The 21,052-nt window shown below is 32.0% G+C and overlaps 1 protein-coding gene across 1 annotated transcript; it reads left to right on the top strand.

Moving 5' to 3' along the window:
• Positions 1-240: 240 nt before the first annotated feature.
• Positions 241-20,790, top strand: LOC127722110 (uncharacterized). The gene is made up of 4 exons (XM_052228949.1): positions 241-324; positions 12,697-13,096; positions 16,046-16,255; positions 20,047-20,790. Exons 1-4 carry the CDS (start codon positions 274-276, stop codon positions 20,736-20,738), a joined length of 1,353 nt encoding a protein of 450 aa, XP_052084909.1. The 5' UTR covers positions 241-273; the 3' UTR covers positions 20,739-20,790.
• Positions 20,791-21,052: the final 262 nt, after the last annotated feature.

Consider the following 21,052-nt stretch of genomic DNA (forward strand, 5'->3'; position numbering starts at 1 on the left):
CCACAATAGCAAGGTTAAAGGTTTCTGTAATTTAAAAAGTGGCTTACAGTTTGCAATTAAAAAAAATTCTACCATTCGATAATCAATGAATTTCTTTAAAGAAGAACTTTTTTAAAAAAAATTCATACGAAACAGAAAGAACACGAACAGGATCTTTCCGGTACCAGGAAGAAGAAGAAGAAGGGTGAGCGTGTTTTAGGTCGAAAGGATGACACGATATGTCTTACACCGAAATGTCACTACAAGTTCGGGTTCGGGTTACCACTTTTACCGATGCCGATGGAAGGGAAAGGACATCATCTCATAAAGACGGTTGTTAAAAAGGTAATTTCGTATGAGAACCTCAATCAATGTCAAAACCGTACATCCACTTCGTTTACAATTATTCCACATAACCTCATTTTTTACCCATTTTTATGCTGAGAGGGTAAGCAAAAAATGTAGAACCTAGTTTAGTACCAACTGAAAATTAGTAGTTTTTTATACGCCCGTTTACGGGACGTATTATGGTATACCGTTGACCGTCTGTCCGTCCGTATGTCCGTCCGTCCGTCTTCAACATGTCGGACATTAATTCAAAAACGCTTTAACCAATATGCATGAAACTTTATAATTTATAGATGGAAAACAAACAAAACATATACATGTAATAAGGTTGTGAACACAAAAGAGAAAAACAAATTTTTTTTTTTTTACATCAGATATACAATAATAAAGTGTATGTTTCTGAACGGACACAATTATTTAAGATATAAGTATTACTTGTTGAACAAGATGATTGTAATCATATGACAAATCTTTTGCTACTGAGTATGAATGTTTGAACTGCCAAGAATATTTCAATGTTTTGTTCGTAGCTGAAATCCGTTGAACCGTGTAGCAAAATTTCTTCTGACAAGAAATGTATGATATTGATGTTATAAAAATGCTGTTCACGCATGATGTGAAATCGGGGGCAGTGCAACAAGTAATGCGCTGTTGTTTCTATAGCACCACATAAACAAAGTGGTGAGTCCACTATATTTTTTACAAAAAGATGTTGATTTAGAGAACTGCATTGCATTCGAAGTCTTGAGTGATAAATTTGACCTAATCGCTTACCAATGTAATAATGATTTGGAGGCTTAGTCACCCGAGACTGGACACAATTCCTGAATGCCCCCACCGAAGTACTGGTCTTAGCATTCTCAGGGAGGAGATTCCATGAACGTACAGTTGCCGGTAAATAATAATTCGAATACAGGGCTGTTCTTGTTCTTGCATGGGATTCTGGAACTAAGTTTGATAAATATTCCGGAGTAATATGATTTTTCATCTTGTAAAAATAAATTAATCTGTGGCCCTCCCTTCGATCTTTAAGCTTTTCCCAACCCGTTTCGAGATATAATCTCTCTAGGGACACCAACCTAGTACCCCCAGTTACGATCCTGGCAGCCTCTGCTTGTACTTTTTCAATTTTATCGATCAAAAGATGTGTATAGTTGTCCCAGATAACATCAGCATATTCTAATAATGGTCTTATATATGTTAGGTATATTGTCTCGAGTGTTCGTCTGTCAAGGATGAATTTAAATTTTCGTAGAACATTCAGTCGTTTGTATGCCTTTTCGGTTATTACATCAATATGTTTATGCCAAGTGCCATCGTTTGAAATATGTAATCCAAGGTGTTTATGGGTAGATACCTCAGTTACAGTTACGTTGTTCATGTTAAGTTTTGGCATGAAACTTTGGTGAATTGTTTATATCTATTGACGTGAGCTCCCTTTCGTTTTTTATAAATTTCAGATTTACCGTGTCCGAGTTTTGGGGTTTTATTCTTTAAAAAAGGGGGGATTTTCCATTTTTCGGACAACAACTCAAAAACAATTTCACCAATTTGCATGAAACTTTTGAGAATTGTTTATATATAATATTGACCTGAGCTCCCTTTCGTTTTTAGCTCACTGTTTGGGCCCCATGTGAGCTTATGCCATCACTTGTCTTCATCCGTCGTCTGTCGTCGTCGTCTGTCAAATACTGGGCCAAATACCTTCAAACTTTAAATAAATGTTCCTTAGGGTATCTAGTTTATAAATTGTATCCGAAGTTTTGATCCATCGACAAACATGGCCGCCCTGGCTAAAAATAGAACATAGGGGTCAAATGCAGTTTTTGGCTAATATCTCAAAAACTAAAGCTTTTAGAGCAAATCTGATATGGGGGTAAAATTAATCAATTGGTCAAGATCTATCAGCTCTGAAATTTTCAGACGAATCGAACAACCCATTGTTTGGTTGCTGCCACCGAATTGGTAGTTTTAACAAAATTTTGCAGTTTTTTGTTATTATTTTGAATATTATTATAGATATATATAAACTGTAAGCAGCAATAATGTTCAGCAAAGTAAGATCTACAAAAAAGTTAATATGACCAAAATTGTCAATTGACCCCTTAAGGAGTTATTGCCTTTTAAAGTCAATTTTACACAATTTGTTCATCAAGTTTGCTAACATTTAAAAATCTTCTCCTCTGAAATACAGGTGAGTGATTCAGGCTCTTGAGAGTCTCTTGTTTATAAATTTCGGACTTACCTTTTCCGAGTTTTGGGGTTTTATTCATTAAAAAAGGGGAGATTTTCCAGTTTTCGGACAAGAACTCAAAAACAATTTCACCAACTTGCAAGAAACTTTGGCGAATTGTTTATTTCTATCGACATGAGCTCCCTTTTGATTTTAATAAATTTTCGACCATACGTTTCCGATTTATGGGGTTTTAATCATTACAAAATGAGGGATTTTCCAGTTTTCGGACAAGAACTCAAAAATACTTTCAGCTTTTGGTAAATTGTTTATATAGATCTATCTTTGTAAGCTCCCTTTTGTTTGTTATAAATTTTCGATTTTTAACATTTCCGAGTTATAAGATTTTATTTGTTTATAGTCCATGTAGTCTGACAACAGATTTACTAAGTATTGCGCAACAGCACAGTGTATTGCACAACAGCAAGAAATCTTTAATTGAATATAAATTCAATTCATGTAACCAATTTCAAGTTCTTTGACTACATTTATTCAGAAACCTATAATATGTCAAATATTTAATTACAATCCAAATTCAGACCTGTATCAAGCTTGAATATTGTGTCCATTTTTGCCCCAACTGTTGGACCTCTGCAGGCGTATCCAGCATCGCTTAGCGAAGCAGTTTATTTAGTTGTACCACAGGGGTTTGTTACAATTTGCCGGGTTTACTATCCATATGAACCCCGAAAAAATCACATTTTTGAAACAATAATTCAAAGCAACGTTGCAAATGAGCTTCCTCCCTTGTGATTTTTTCGGGGTTCGTATAGTTAGTAAACCCGGCAAATTGTAACAAACCCCTGTGGTTGTACAATGTTAATAAGACTGATACAAAACATGATCATACATATTTTATTAACTGTGCACGATTTTATATATTGTGTGTTTTCTTAAACTACAACATATTGTTAAGATATGCAAAGCCCTTAAGGGGCGGATGGTCTCTTCTTCACCAAACACCACCGCACACTACCTTACACGCCTGAATATATTATTCTTTTCGTCTTTATCTTTGTTTAGATATGTGACTTAAAACATAGCACGTTTTGACTGGAGATGAATATATGTAAATGAATATTTCAGGGCTGCCAAGTCTCGCACACATGACATATTTTCCTTTGATCATTTCTCTTTGATCTTTACAATTTTGGCCATATCTTACGCAATTGCTTCGTAAAAAGTTGGCAGTACTGATATTTTGACAAAATAATAAGAAATATTAACCAGATATCACCTTAGGTGGTGTTAAAAAAAATTGCATTTATGGTAAGTTTGCCTTACTAATTTAACAAGAAATTAGGTCGAGGTCAAGCGAAAACTGTTGTCAAGGAAAGCAGACCTTACAAGATACTAAATATAGTACATTTTATATGCACCTGTCCTAAGTCAGGAGCATGTTGTTCAAGTGGTTGTTGTAGTTCACATGTGTTTTTCGTTTCTCGTTTTGTATATATTATATTGTGTCGCGGATCATACTTATTTGTTTAGTGTTGTTTTTATTTAAATCGTGTCTTTTTGATCGAGTTAATATTTTATAGTGTGTCTTTTCATGTTGTAATGTTTTACTACTGTCTCAGGTAAGGGTGAAAGTTGGTGAGCCTATTAAACCGTTCAAGCCCGCTGCACACGTACAATACATCAAAATTTAACAGGGAAAGAAATAAACAGATAAAAATAAATGACCAGTTAGCACAAGGTCCGTAAAAATTAATCAATAACTGTAGAAGGTATCTTTTATCAATACAATTTTGATTTCTTTTTAAAAATTCTGGTTGGTGTATGTGGGTTCTATTCAGCCTTGGCATTATATATATCTTACAATGTATATCACAACCCAAATACCCTGTACATGTAAAACTATTGAGAAATATACAATAGTAGTATTATTCTTACAAAATGAAAAAGTGCAATACCCACACTGTCAAAATCAATTATAATTAGATCTCCGACTTTTTTTATTGGTATTTCTAGATTTTTTTCTAATCGGGCGGAGCTTACCTTTTAATTGACCTAAAGAATTTTAGAAGCATTATATGTTATTAAATAAGCTAAATAAGTGTCTAAATTTTTTGATACTGTACTAGCTTAACTTTTTAATTGTGAAATAATTATCAAACGATATAAATCATTGGTAATTCAAAACATATTAAGAAATGAAAATGTATCCCCTATTTGCATTTGTTAAATATGATATGATAAATCGTTTTCAAAAACAAAATACATATTGACCTGGGCTACTGAAATATTGTATATTTTGCCATTAAGATGTCAGATATCAGCTAGTTTGCTACTGAAACTGGAAATGACTCAACATCAAAATGTTTTAAGTTCTGTTTCTTAAACTACAAGCGCTGCCGAAATAAATTTTAAAATGTACATGTATAATGGTACAAGTTACATTTTCTTTTCCTTCTCATTGGGCTCTATTTTAAGTAATAACGTTTGAATGAAAAATATCCCTTTTATATATATCCGGCTGAAGCCCGTGCAACATCTGGTGCTGAATACCTTTTAGAAAACTTCAAAGAACTTTGAACTTTTTTCTCACGCTCACAACTTATCCGTATAAATAGAGCCGACAGGATCAAAGACAAAGCCCTTAAAAAGTATTCTTGAAACATCAAAGTGTTATAATGTACATTACAAGTACTGCAGTCCACACGGGGTTGGAGAAAGGTATGCAGTCTTTTAATAAACAATAAATTAATTTGCAATCATCAATTAAGAGATCATGCATTGATTAAGAGATCATAGGAGTATTTCCTTTCATCTTAAATATACTGTTTTAACATCGTTGTAACAATGCCAACTATCAAGAGCACCACACAATTGCATAAACCTAAAGGGTCGGATTCTTAATTGCTATTGGGCTAAAAAAATATTATTTCGCTTTGATTTTGTTGTATTTCGTTTCTTCATTTTCCATTCCGTTTCGTTTCTTTTCATTATATTTCGTTTTGTTTCGTTATATTTTGTTGCGTTTGGTTATATTTCATTTCGTTTCGTTTCGATTCCCTTTCTCACTTTATAAGTACCCTTTTTTAAACATGTACAGTTGTAGGTTGTTTTTAATGAGACCCAGAGTCTCCCACCTAATCACTAAGGTGACAGGTCAATTTTGCCATATTGTAGCCACACAATATCCAATATATATACAAAATAGATTCTGTACTAGTATTTTATAAAGCAAATCATATTCTGACCCTGCCTAAATTGTTGAAAATAGTTTGATGAGAATCTGAATTAAGTATATAAAAAGTATTTGAACTTCTTATATAATATATACGATATATTATTTCTGTACATATGTAATAACACATACGTTATAATACAGACAGACATTATTTTTTTTACCCTGATACTAAGCAATAACTGTTTCTGAGTATCAGACTAATGGGTTGTCGGATTATTGGGCTATTGGATTATTTGGGGTTGGCCTAATGGGCTGTCGGACCAATTGCCTGATGGACCAATGGGCTGTCGGAACAAATGGGCTATCGAACTAATGAGCTGTCGAACTAATGGGCTGTCTGAATAATGGTGTGTAACCGTCGTTTTTCATCGTTGAAGGCCCTACATTACTTGACATACATGTATATTTGCTTATACATCCACATCATTTTTTATCTGTTGGATAGTTGTCTTATTGGCAATCAATCCACATCTCCTTATTTTTATATTAGTGGCCTTAAATTCCGTTGACGTTACCTCACATCAGGTTAATGTTTTTATGAACTTTAAATGAAAGCAGTGAAGCCCAACTTAAAGAAACAAAAAGACAAAAGACACATAAATACTGATCATAATTTGAATATAAATACAAATGAAATAGTTAAAAATTGAAATCTAATTTAAAGCCAATTACAACTTAATAAATAACTCATGCTTCCAAGACTAAAATATTTATCAGTAATAAATTATGCTTCCAAGACTTCAGTCTGATTAAAATCAAACCTCTCACTTGCTATCGTTTATTTATATATTGTGCGTGGCTCCCACGTGACATATTAAAAACTGGAGCGCTGAGGGGTTTGATTTTAGACTTGAACAATTATCAGTAAATATTCAAAGCATTTAGTATGAAAACATCATGAACAGTCTGAAAAAGCATGAACCTTGTTCAATGCCAAAATATAAGTATTGACAGGATGTAGAATTTTTTTTATTCAAAAGGTAGTATCCATGACCATGATGACCATATGCATGATGACCATAAATGAAAAAAAATATTGCTATATATTTTTGAAAAAAACTAAATGCTGTAGAGAGGAAGTTTTGTCACCGTGACTATAAGAAAATGAATATACTTGGTAAATAAATGAATTTATTACAAATACTAGTCTAATCTATTACAAACATTTTACAACATATACAAATTGAAAAGATATATTTATATGTATGGTAATATGTGTGTGTTGTATTGTTTAATATATGTTATTATTAAACTGTAGTTAACATTATAAATTGTCAACTTATAAATTTACCCTGGGCTGGAGGCTTTTTTATTGGACAATAAACTTGATTTGATTTTGATTTTTAAGAAAAAAATCTGTAGTTTGACCAATAATTGTACACTGCAGAGCTTAGTTTTTAGAATTTCAATATTTTTGTACTTTGACCTATAATTGTTTACTTTTTACACACTTTGACATGGATGGAGAGTTGTCTCATTGGCACTCATACCACGCCTTCTTATTTCTATTGTCATGTTTGTCAAATGCCACAGTATTGCTTTTAACAAAATTTGCAGAAGCTTCTTTTACTTTTAAGTTTTTGTAAAAAAAAAATTTTCAAAGGTCAAATTTTTAACATTTTTTCACAAACTAACGGACCTAATTGTTGCAAATCCATTTATATAATCTGGTCAATTGACTGTAGTTTGTAGATTATGCTGTCGTCTAAGTGTTCCATACAACCCTTCTGAATTTTATTTTATTTTTTCTAGCCAAAAGGGCCATCTGAGCTATTGTCATATCACCTACCATGCTTACCTTCTGTTTGTCTGTATGTCCTTCCATGTGATGTAAATTTCATACATTTGAAACTTGGGCCAATAATAACCAAACTTGCAAGAATTCATAATGATTTATGAATGGCCCTTGACAAGCAATTTTCATCTATTTCTGATCTTGGCCATGGACGACAGATGAATTTTGAAATTCTAAGTGGCTAATTTTCCAAATTCTCCTCTTAAAGCAAATTTAGAGATAACTGTATTGTATTTGAAGCTTTGCGGACGTCCATTGGTAGTTTTACTGTCGCAAATTTAGTTACTTGGCGATGCGTAGGGGAGACAGGTAAACAGATATTTGCGACAGTAAAACTACCGATGGACGTCTGCAAAGCTTCAAATACAATACAGTTATCTCTATTCTAATGCAAAATAAACAAATCATTCAATTTTAGTAATTTTTCAGTGTAAAATTTTCATTAAACTAAAATTCTGCGAAAAGATGTTATCTTCTTTGGCGCCTAAACTAGGTGAACTTAAGTCATAGGTATGCTTTCCGGCATGAAACGTAAATACTGGGCGTTTTCTTGCTTCTTGTCCGCTTCAGAATGTAATAAAATTTTTTTTTTTTTTTTTTTTTTTTTTTTTTTTTTTTTTTTTTTTTAATTTTTATTATTTATAACTTCCAATTTACAACATAATACAGTGTATACACAAATAATAACAATATATAATATATAAATCTATTGATATTATCTTAACAATACATCTTTTTATTAGGAAGCAATTTTTTTTTAAATATACAAATATAAGATAAAGAGTAAAGCAGTCTGAACACCGGAGAGAGAGAGAAAGAGAGTGAGAGAAAATAGTGTGGTGAGTTTTCAATACAATTCATCTAGACATTGAATTCTATTTTAGCATAGTAAATACAGCATTTTCATTTATAACATGTATAATATTAAATTTAAAGTGTATACATTTTTGTACTTAACTAAGTAATCTATTAAAAATGTTCCATTCTCTGTGAAACTGATGTTCACATTTGTTTTTCATAGCAATATTTTTGTCAATTGCATACACATATTTCATCTTCTCTTTTACTGAGTTTATTGACAGTTTTTTTTTAAAACATCTGGTATTATAAACATATTGCTTTATGGTAAGAAAAAGAGTATTTTCTGCATTGCCTTCTGATATTTTTGCAATGTTACCAAACAAAAAAACTTCTTTTGTAAAAAATACACTAACTCCATTGGTCAGAAACCAATTTTCAATCTGTTCTAATAATATCTGTGTATGTTCACAATCCCAAAATAAATGTTCTAATGTTTCAATTTCTCTATTACAAAATGTACAATTTGGATTATCATAAATCTTAATTTTATGAAGAAATTTGTTTGTAGCTAAGATTCGATGATTGAATCTATACTGTAGCCACTGTAACTTAGTATTATTTGTGACAACAAATGGCATTTTATAAATTTTTTTCCAATGATTTTGATCAAAGCCAAAAATTTCAGTCCATCTTAACTGACTAGTGGGAACACTTTTATTTTTATTTAAAACAATATACATATCTTTAGATCCTTTTGAACTTTTAACAAGTCTTTTAATAGCAGATGGAATTAAAGGTAGTTCTAATTTGTGATTTTTTCCCACAAATGATTTTGATGCTTGATGTATAGCAGATATAATACTATTATATCTCATGAAATTCACATTTATCTGATACATTTCTTCTAATTCTTGATGAGAGAAAAAAGTCCCATCTTCATTTACAATATCATTTATAAATCTTATACCATTTTCAAACCAATCTTTATAAAAAATAGGTTTATTTGCTACCTTTATATTATTGTTAAGCCAGATTGGACTAGCAAGAAAGCATTCCCAACTGTCATATTCATCTTTTTCTCTGAGAAGTTGCCATGCTTTCAGAACATCTTGCCAAAATTTATTTTTTATATTTTGTTGTAATTTTTGTATATAAACACTTCCACAACCATAAAATTTTTCAAGTTCTACATGAACATTTGACAAAAAAACATTCTTCCATTTGTTGTCTGTTTTAAATAATCTCCTTATCCATGTACACTTCAGTGCTAAAATAAATGCACTAAGATTTATCATTTTGAGTCCACCATCTTCAATATCATTTTGTAAAACATCTCTCTTTATTCTATCAATTGGTGAACTCCATATAAAATTGTACATAAGTTCAATAACATTTTTTAAAATATCATCACTTGGATTTGGTAAGGATATAAACAAATGATTTAAAATAGGCAATATCAATGTCTTTACAACAGTAATTCTACCAATAACAGTAAGATTTCGTTTTGACCATTGTTTAATTACACATTTTATTTGTACAATTTTTTCATCATAATTAATTTTTACAATTCTATCAAGATTAACATCAAAGCTTATACCTAATAACTTAAAACATGTTTCTCCCCATGTAAGGTTTCTATTTTGGCATAATACCTCATTACTATACTTTTTATTTCCTATCCAAATAACTTGTGTTTTAGAAAAATTAATATTTAAACCAGATATATTTCCAAACCAATCTAATTCATTTAATGCTTCATTCAAAGATTCTTCCTTACCATCTAAAATAAGAGATGTGTCATCAGCAAATTGTGAAAGTTTGTGCTCAGCTTGAGCAACTGTAATGCCATTTATTTTATCATTATTTCGTATTTTTAGTGCTAATATTTCAGCACAGAGAATAAAAATATAAGGCGACAAGGGATCACCTTGTCTACAGCCTCGTTCTATAGAAAAAAATTCTGATAGATGTCCTCCCTGATTAACAGCTGATTTAATATTGTTATAAAAAACTTTAACCCAATTAATTATTGATTCTCCAAAATTGAACAACTTCAAGACACTGGTTAAAAATTCCCAAGAAATTGAATCAAATGCCTTTTCGAAATCTATGAGCAATAAAAGTCCTGGAATGTCTTTTTCCTCAGTAAATTGCATAATATCATAAATTAAACGGAGATTTTCTCCAATATATCTCCCACTAATAAATCCAGTTTGATCGAAATCTATCAGTTTATCTAAAACTGTTTTAAAGCGTTTTGCTATAACTCCAGAGCCAATTTTATAAACTGTATTTAATAAAGATATAGGTCGCCAATTTTTTAAGAAATGTCTAGGTTTATTTCCTTTCGGCAGGCATGTAATGATTCCTTGTTTTTGCGTAACAGATAGTTCACCAATCTCAGTACTGTAGTTCAAGGAGTCTACAACAAAAATTTTTAAATCTTTCCAAAAAAATTTAAAGAACTCTGTGGAGAAACCATCAGATCCTGGTGTTTTATTATTTTTCATATTTTTCAATATCAAACCAGCTTCTTCAATTGTTATTTTACCTTCAAGATTATTTTTCTCATCATCAGTTAATTTTTTAAACTTTATATCTTTCAATCCTTCTTCGAGTTTACTGAATTTATCTCCCTTTGACTGATCTTTATTCTTATATAAATTTTCATAAAAAGATTTCACTTCTTTCAAAATATCTTTTTGTTTTGAAATTACATCTCCATTTTCTTTTTCTACTTTTGGTATTATCTTATTTGTAAAATTTTTTGATTCTAGCCCACAAAAATAGCTAGTAGGTTTTTCACCCTCTTCTACCCATTGTATTCTTGATCGAATTATTTTCCCTTTAATTTTTTCTTTTCTTATATTTTCTAATTCATATTTTTTATTTTCCAAAATCTTTATTGAACCTTCATCTACCTTTTCTTCCAAAATTAGGATTTCATTTCTAATATCTTTCTCTTGTTTTTCTTTTACTTTTTTCTTATAACTTGAATAAGATATAGTTTTGCCTCTAATTTCCATCAACATTGTCTCAAGAAATAAGTGACTGTTAATATTAAAATGGAGATCTTCATTATTTATGTCTTCAATTCTATCTATATCATAAACAGGTGTTACATATTGTTTTTTAACTTCTACTATTTTTTCCTTAACAATCTTTATATATTCTGGATCATACAATAATGAATTATTAAATTTCCACAATCCTCTACCTCGATCAAATGGATTAAATTCTAGATTTAATATAACCATAGAATGATCAGAGCGATAGCTAGGCTCAATATTACAATTATTCAAACAGCATAGTAAATTTTCAGACAAAAGAAATGTAATAAAATTTGATAAAAAGAAGATTTCTAGGTGCAACATGTGAGTTTTTTGGCTTATTTTTGGAGAAATTACATGTCAATACTTTCAGGAATTCAAAATGTCGGCTTTCTTAGTTACAGACAGGGAGATAGAGAATTTTACACTTATTGTGATCCAATCAGAACCATTGATACAAAATAATTGCATTAGAATTGCGTTTATTGATGTTAATGTGGTATGCTTAGTTATAGTCAACACTTTTTAAAGTTAAACAGCAAATATATTTTTCTTTATCATGAACTAATTTTTGTTATTCATCATTATATTTGCGTTGCGTTTCGTTATATTTCGTTGCCTTTCATTATTTTTTGTTTCTTTTCGTTTCAATTCCGTTTCTCACTTTATAAGTACCCTGTTTTCTTGAGATTTTTACTGTTGTGTTTTATTTCATTTCACACTTTAATGGCACCTCAGTCTTAAAAGGCTTATTTAACCTGTAGCTTTCTGAAAAGTCTTCTTAGTTTATTTCTTATTCTACAAATTAAAGTACATGTTCTCAAATTCTAAAAGGGTTTAACTGCAGAATATGTCATGAATGTTCAGTTTATCAAATTTAATTAAATATACAATGTGTGAATCTGGTAAAAAAATCTTGCTTAATCCCAAAACATTGTTATTTTGATTCTCCACTTTGACATCAATATAGCATGCATAAAAATATGACAAAATTGTAAAGTAGCGATTAAATTTTACGCAACTTAATTTGTTTAATTGTGCCATGTTTTTTTGTGGCAAAAAGGCTGACCCCTTAAGCATGTTAAGCATGTGTTTGCCTCAACAGGAGATTTGTCTCCACATACTCTTTTTATCTCTACATTGCAGACTACAATCAATATGTTTTATTTCATTCTGTGTGTTGATTTGGATAGCCAACTTTTAAATGTTGATTAATTATTTTCCTGAGCTCTCTCAGTGAGAAAGTGGTTTATAATTTATTGCAAATTTGTAAATTTTCTCTTTGATTTTTTAGTGTCCAAGTACAGTATTTTACAGTAAATACACCAGAAAAGTTCCGTATAAGAAAGTTGATAGACCTCAAAATGTCTCTGAATTGATAAGGCAGGCAATTGATGGTTTTGAAGATGTCACATTTGTACCATACCGTTTGGTTGGCTATTGCTTGGGACGCTCATTTACTCAGTCATCAATTGAAATAGAACCAGTTGATGGACAAGTAAAACGCAAAGGCATACAAACATATATATCAGTCCCAGCAGCAGAGGGATTCCATTCCATTTTTAAAAATGGATTTGAACAACTGCAACAAAGTATTGATGGGAATATTACTAGTCATGATACAGAATCTTCAAATGAAGACAGTTTGGAGTATTCAATTAATGATTTTAAGGCAGGATTCCTAAGGAAAATAGGTATATATATACTGTATATATTCTAACTGTATTTTTTTTTTAAGTATTTTTGTTTTGGCTTATCCATCATGTTCTTTGTTCATAATGAACATGTATCTTGAGCAGTTTTTTATACGACAGCAAAAAAATTTTGCGGTCGTATATTGGTATGATGTTGGCGTCGTCGACGTCCGAAGACACATTGGTTTTCGCACTCTAACTTTAGTTTAAGTGAATGGATCTCTATGAAATTTTACCATTAAGTTCAATACCACAAAAGGAAGGTTGGGATTGATTTTGGGGGTTATGGTACCAACAGTTAAGGAATTAGGGGCCAAAAAGGGGCCAAAAATAAGCATTTTTGTAACTTCCAGACATAACTTGTGTGTTAGTGCATGGATATCTCTGACATTGTACCACAAGGTTCCATATCACAAAGGGAATGCTGGGATTGATTTTGGGTGTAATTGCCTCAAAATTTTAGGTATTAGGGGCCAAAAAAGGGACAAAAAACAAGCATTTTTCTAGTTTCATGATAATAACTTGTATGTAAGTGTATGGATCTTTTTGAAATTGCACTACAAGGTTCCATATCTCAAAGGGAAAGCTTGAATTGAGTTTGGGGGTAATTGCTCAAAACGTTTCGGAATAAGGGGCCAAAAATAAGAATTTTTCTAGTTTCCAGACAATTACTTGTGTTCAAGTGTATGGATCTCTCTGAAATTGTACTGCAAGGTACCATACCACAAAGGGAAGGCTGGGATTAATTTTGGGGGTAATTGCCTCAAAATTTTAGGAATTAGGGGCCAAAAAGGGGCAAAAAACAAGCATTTTTCTAGTTTTAGGACAATAACTTGTGTGTAAGTGTATGGATCTTTATGAAATAGTACTACAAGGTTCCATATCACAAAGGGAAAGCTGGGTTTGAGCTTGGAGGTAATTCCCCTTAACGATTAGGAATTTGGGGCCAAAAAGGGGCCTAAAAACAAGCATTTTTCTAGTTTCCAGACAATAACTTGTGTTCAAGTGTATGGATCTCTCTGAAATTGTACTGCAAGGTACCATACCACAAAGGGAGGGCTAGGATTGAGTTTGGAGGTGATGAATCATAAGGGGGTTCAAAAAATTTGGGGGAGGGATTTTTTTTTTCTTTAAAATTTTCTATTTTAAATTGGTTATTTCTGATTTATATATAAAAGCAAATAATAATGATATGGTTTGAATAGGTTAATTAAAAAATTTTAAATTCTTAGACCACATTCATTCTGTGTCAGAAACCTATGCTGTGTCATATATTTAATCACAATCCAAATTCAGTGCTGTATCAAGCTTGAATGTTGTGTCCATACTTGCCCCAACTGTTCAGGGTTTGAGCTCTCGGTTGTATCGTTAGCTGTGCCCAGCGGAGCATTTTATGTCATTTTGCATAAAGTTTCTATTGTCTGTAAATTACCGGGCTAAATTTCCCTTCCAAATTCCCGTAACATTTTAAACTATCATTCAAAAGGTTTCTTGTTTAAAAAAAATGACTCTAGTTTATTGCCATCACTTGGCATCCATTGTCGTCCATCATCAAGTCATTTTTCTTTGTCTTCACTATTGAAACTGCATGATTGAATTCTTCTGTTTTATTGTGTTTTTGGTAAAAATATGTAGCAGATTAACAGTTTTTGGAACTACTGTAAAAAGAAAATAGTTTTTCTTAAACATGTTAAAGATGTAAACTGTACTATTTACTTGTATATCATGTATATGTAAATGTTTCAGATTTAAATTTTATTATCTAGGTCTGAATTATCTCCCCTTATACTTCTTCAAAAATTTACTTAGTTAAATGTACTGGTTATTTTTTACATCCTTACATTACAGGGGTTACACATTCACAGCTGTCTGATTCCCCGGGGCAAGTGAGAGTCATCATCTGACAAGCAAAGCTAGAGTGTACAATGTACATGTCCTATTAAAAGTTCAAAACAGTGAAAAATGATGAATCTAGTCTTAATCAATTCTCTTTTCATCAATAAATCAGTATGTGTCAAGTCACCCTTACAATATTACAAACAAACATATTTTTGGTATTTTCTCTTTCTAACTATAGACATTTTAAAACATGATTGGCCATTAGAGTAAGATTCTACTGTTAATGCATTCTTTGATGAACCTAGCTATTTTTGGAAAACTATTTGAGACACAATAATATAAATTCAAAATTATCTATATCAATTTTTATGCCTTGAACTAAAATGAAATTAAGGAAGCTTAGAAAAAATATATATATATATATAGAATAACATATAAAATGTTTACCCTGATATATTTGTTTAGATATAAGAAGATGTGGTATGAGTGCCAATGAGACAACTCTCCATCCTAGTCACAATTTGTAAAAGTAAACCATTATAGGTCAAAGTACGGCCTTGGCTCACACCGAACAGCAAGCTATAAAGGGTCCCAAAAATGACTAGTGTAAAACCATTCAAACAGGAAAACCAACGGTCTCATCTATATAAAAAAACGAGAAACACTTATGAACCACATCAACAAAGGACAACCACTGAACATCATATTCCTGACTTAAGACAGGTTCAAACAAAGGCAGCGGGTTTAAACGTTTTAATAGGTGCCAACCTTCACCCTACCTGAAACAATAGTGTTAACATCACAACATAAAAGACACACTATAAAATATCAATTGAAATGGCTTAACTCAATCATTGTATGTTTGAGCTTTCTCAATGTCCAGCACTACTAACTTTATGTAAGGAAGTGTTTTCTATGGTTAAAGATATAGGAGAGTCACATCAATGATAGAACCTTCAAATTATAACTGTTTAGATCATGTGTAAATAAAAGTTGTTTAACCATGTTAACATATGATCCAGATAATTCTAAAAAAGACATATACATGATATAATATTGCTGATTTTACCAATTATGCAAAAATATTATACCATCAATTATCCTTTTCAGATTTCCATGAAAAGTGTTTGCAGGAGATTCGGGACATACCTTGGCATATTCAAGAACCAGAGTTGTTTGTTACTGAACTTCTAGCTAATCATCTTTTTTCAAAACTGACTATGTCATCTTTTGTCATAGCAAAAGATTACCATACAAAACTATCAAAATGTCCATGTGGCAGATGTAATGATACAATACAGTTTGATAATTTTGGAATTGGTAAGTGTGGGTTCTTGTTTTATATGTTGCGCCTGTTATGAATGTTTGTAAACAAAATAAAAATTTTCTCAAATAAAGTCTTTTTCAAAAGAAAACATATAAACCACAAAGTTATACAAATCGTTGAGAAACAAGCATTTAAAAAACTAGAAATTTTGGTAAAAAAAATGAGTTCTTTTGATTCTAGATAAAAAATCTATATGAAGTATTGAATATTAAAATGTATGCATTATAAACAACCAAAGGACTAACTTAAGTGTATTTTACAATCATTCACACATGTTAAATAAAGAGTTGAATAAACATGAGTTATCTGCCTTTTATACCTTGGTAATTCTAACTCTTCAAAGAAAGATTGATTGATTGATTGTTGGTTGCTTTACGCCGCATTAGCACAACAAGGCTATATCGCGCGAGAGCTAATTCGAATATTTTTTACAATTTAAAGCATATTCTTAAAATCAGACAAAAGGTCCTTCAATAAACTAAAATTCTAGATTAAAGCAAATTGATTATGTACAAATAAAAATGAACATTAAGATAACGTGATAAAATTTAAAAACGTTTTAAATATAATAACATTTTTATATTTTAGAATATATTCCAACTTCTTTTAAAAATGAAACAATATTTGTAAATGAAACATTATTAAATAAATCATACATATTTCAAGATACATTGTCACTTTCTTTTAAATGAGTTTCTTGAAGACAAAATGCAGTAGGTAAAAATGACTGAACTAGAAGCGTCAACTCGAGAAGATTTATTTTAAGACCTCGGCAATTCCATTGGATGATATTAGCATGATTTGTTAATAGACGGGCGAATGCTATCGAGTTTGCCAGCATTCTTATTTCGCTCACCCTGAGATTGTAATCTTTCGGGTGGCGGAACACTTTCGATTTCCATTTCTGATTCGTCGTTAAGTGTTGAAAATCTGTTGTGTGAGGAGAGTCGTCGATCTCCAGGACCATGCGCAGCTGGTTTTACTCCGCCTCGACCCCTACCCCGCGACCTCGAATCAGAAGACTTCTGAGAGGATGTATTTGCTGGCTTATTTGGAACATCCTTCTGTTCTGGAGAACGAAGAGGAGACGGGGCTTTAGAAGACTTTGTACTGGATGTAGAAGATAAACTAGTTTTATTAGATGTAGATGAAGGAGGACTATTGGAGATGGAAGAATCATCTATGTCACTGGGAAGATCCCAGACAGATTCACCGCCCCAACTGTCTGATTTAACTGTATCTTTTTTATTTGATTTCTTTTTTTCATTTTTTTTAGATGATGACATTGAGCTCTGTAAGGAAGATTGAGTTGACTGAGTACTGGTTTTAGAAGGTGTTGGTTTTCTTGGAATTAATATTTTATCGTTAGGTTCTGTTTCAACAGGCAGCATTGTAAATGTCTCAGCATCAATTGGCCAGGTCATGCGAGTTTGTGTATGCTCGTGACTAAATGAGCGGACAACTTTGCTGGCGTACGATGGTCTGTTCGAAACAAGGAGATCATTCGAAACAGAAGCTATCTGTTTAGCTTCTGGGTAACTGATGTTTCTTTCTGTTTTAATTTTGATAATATTTTTTTCTTTAAGGTAAACAGGGCAGTCCCTAGATGATGAAAAATGGGATTCACCACAGTTTACGCATTTAGAAGATTCAGAGCTACAGGTTGTTCCCTCGTGTCCTTCGTCAGAACACTTGAAGCATCTCTGCGTACCACGACATTGTTTGCTTCCATGACCAAACTTTTGACAAGTGAAGCATCGAATTGGATTAGGGATAAACCTGTCAACTCTGATTCCGAAGCAACCTAAAGTAATAGATGGAGGAGGAGTTGGAGTTCTAAATGTCAAAAGATATGTATTTAATTTGATTATATTTCCATTCTTTTTTATTTGAAATCTAACAACATCAGTTACACCTTGGCTTGAAAGTTCCTCACAGATTTCTTCCACGGTAAGGTCACCAAGGTATTGACTTCTGTCTCGAATGATCCCCTTACAGCTGTTCAAACTGTTGTGAGGAGAGGCAGAAACAGGAAAGTTTGTAATTGTTGTCATTGTAAGCAAATTTGTTGATTGACTTTTGTTGGAACATTCAACCAACAAATTGCCTGATCTCATTTTTGAAACTTTTTTTACAGTACCAGCAACGCTTAGAATTTGTTTGTGAATCACAAAGGGAGATATTTTGGAAATTGGTTTTTCATCTGTTCCTTTTATTACAATAAATCTTGGCCAACTGTCATCTTCGTGACAGGGCACTGAATCATCACATTTTCTTTTTTTATGTATTAAAGCTGATTTAGAGGGTTGGTTTTGTTGTGCCATAGGAAATGAGAAAGATTCACCATTCTTGTCATCCACCCACCTCGGAGTGCCTACAAGGGCGATGCTGTGTTTCCGTGGCGAGCCGGGGTCAAGTGCTAATGCTGAAAACGAGCTCCAAGTATAACATGTATAACGTAGCTGATCCCCAAAATTAGCACCCAAGATCCACTGCGGAAAGCACCAGATGTTCCAAGAATAGTATACTCAAGCAGAGCGTATCCATCAAGCGAAATAGAAAGCGTACCACTTGATTGACCCATGAGCCATCGCCTTCTTCAGTTATCCGAAATATAAATAGCTTAATTTAAAACACATGTGTATATAATGAAAACTGTTACAAGAAAGCTTATTGTTGAGGATTAACTGAAGGGCTCGACATGACCAGCCGATTGATCGAACCGGGTCCATCCGACCTCCCGTTTAGATGATATTGGAGCCAAAGCAGCTTATTGAACTATAGTCTCGTCCGTTCGGGTATTTTCTGACCGTAAGGAGTCTGGCTACAGCCCTCATCCGCAAGGATCTCGTCAACCACCGACACGGGTAGCAACCCACGGCCAACGGGTTGGAGAGCCTATTTTATTCAAAACATCGGGCAACTCGTACGATGTTCGGATCACTTTAGTCTGGTCTCTACCCTTCGACCTGTCCAGCATGGGTAACCCTACCAGGAGACGAAGCTCCAACTGGCATAGCTCTTGGGGTCACTGAGACACGCAAGCCCCCCGACCACGGCAAGGATAGCGATCCCTCGGGGGGTTCAAAGAAAGATGTTTATGGACTAAAAATTAAATTTCATTGATTGAATGGTGATTGCTTTGACGGCGCATCAGCACAAAAAGGTTATATCGCGGCGAGAGCTTTTTTAAATATTACAACAAGACGTTCCTTTTTTTTTTTAACACAGAAAAAGTCTTTCAATTTACTTAAACTTGAGTTTAAAGCGAAAATTCTTATTTACAAATATAAATTAATCAATAACATGAATAAGATAACATGATAAAAACATTTTAAACTAATACAACAAATTCAAATTTTGGAATATTTTCCAATTTCTTTTAAAAAAGAAACAATTGTTTCAACAGGAATATTATTAAATAATTCATACATATTATTTACATTAAAATGTTTTTTTTTCGGATATCGGAAAAGTCTATACATTCAATTAAAAAATGTTTTATTGTATACTTGCAATCGCAAGGTATACACACTGGCTGAATTTCGTTTTTTAAAAGATACTCGTGTGTCATTCTAGCATGAAAAATATTTATGGATTAAAAATTAGATTTGAAAAGCAATTCTTATTTGCCTAGTTTTCAGAAGTCATATATTCCAGTATAATTAGGGTTTTGGGTTTGAGTGAGCCTAATGATAATTTTGAGCTATTTTTTTTATGAGTATGAATGTTACTTTGGTATCCTTCACCTCTCTTTTAGTCATAATATGATGTATCTTTGCAGGAAGTGAATGGCTTTGGTACGGGAAACCTGATATTGTTGTTTACAAAAATGACGATGAAATAAACAGCATCGCTGCACCTCAATCAAATGAAGATGAAAGAGAGGACAAGGAATTGATAAAAGAGTTAGATTTTGAAGAACAGCAGATAATTGAAGTTCAGAAACAGTCAGAGATATTGAGATATCCCAGTAACGTATCACAGTTTGTGGCTCATGCTATTACATTTTCATATTATCAAAAAGCCTTCCAACATAGACATAGAGAAATAGAGAATTTACAAAATAAAGTTTCTCTTGTGCCGCTAATTGCTATAAGTGGAAACTTTTTTGATATCTATTTGTATGATTGTGAAAAGGATATATTGTTAAGGAATGCAAATCAGATTTCTTTGTGGAATGAACCGGATTTCAAATGTACAACTGATTTTGAGTTTCCAGAACCGACATTAAATTTGTCATCTGTAATAATGATTTGGATGATTATGAATCATTTGATAATTAAGCCTAGTCTGTCTGACGAGACTGTCCAAAGATTAAAAAAATCATGTGGTCTTGATCTGTCTTTGGAACTACAGAAGGCAATTGGAAAAACAGTAAAACTTAAGAAGAATTTTTATCCATTGAAATCATGTGGTAATGAGATTATTGAACCTTATTTCAGTCAGAGGTGGAAAGTCAAGAGTCAACAGTAGAAAACGAAAAGATCCAAGACATTTTTTTTAAATAAAAACTATATACTTTGTAGCATTTTAAGTTATTACTATGTTTAACAAAAACCAAATATAAAAGTAAAAAAAAAATATCTTTTGACCTAACCTTCTAAATTTTCTTTTTGGATTTAATGATTTAAAATACATAAGAGAACAAAATAATTACCACATAATGTAATAAACTTGACATTAATGAAAATTATCTGTTAAGAAATATTATACCATCATTATAAAAATAAGTAGATATTGTATAACTACCAGTGGAACAAACATCCACCGGATACAAAAAGACAAAG

Source organism: Mytilus californianus, unplaced genomic scaffold (genome assembly GCF_021869535.1).
Source record: "Mytilus californianus isolate M0D057914Y unplaced genomic scaffold, xbMytCali1.0.p SCAF_12, whole genome shotgun sequence".
Taxonomy (NCBI): domain Eukaryota; kingdom Metazoa; phylum Mollusca; class Bivalvia; order Mytilida; family Mytilidae; genus Mytilus; species Mytilus californianus.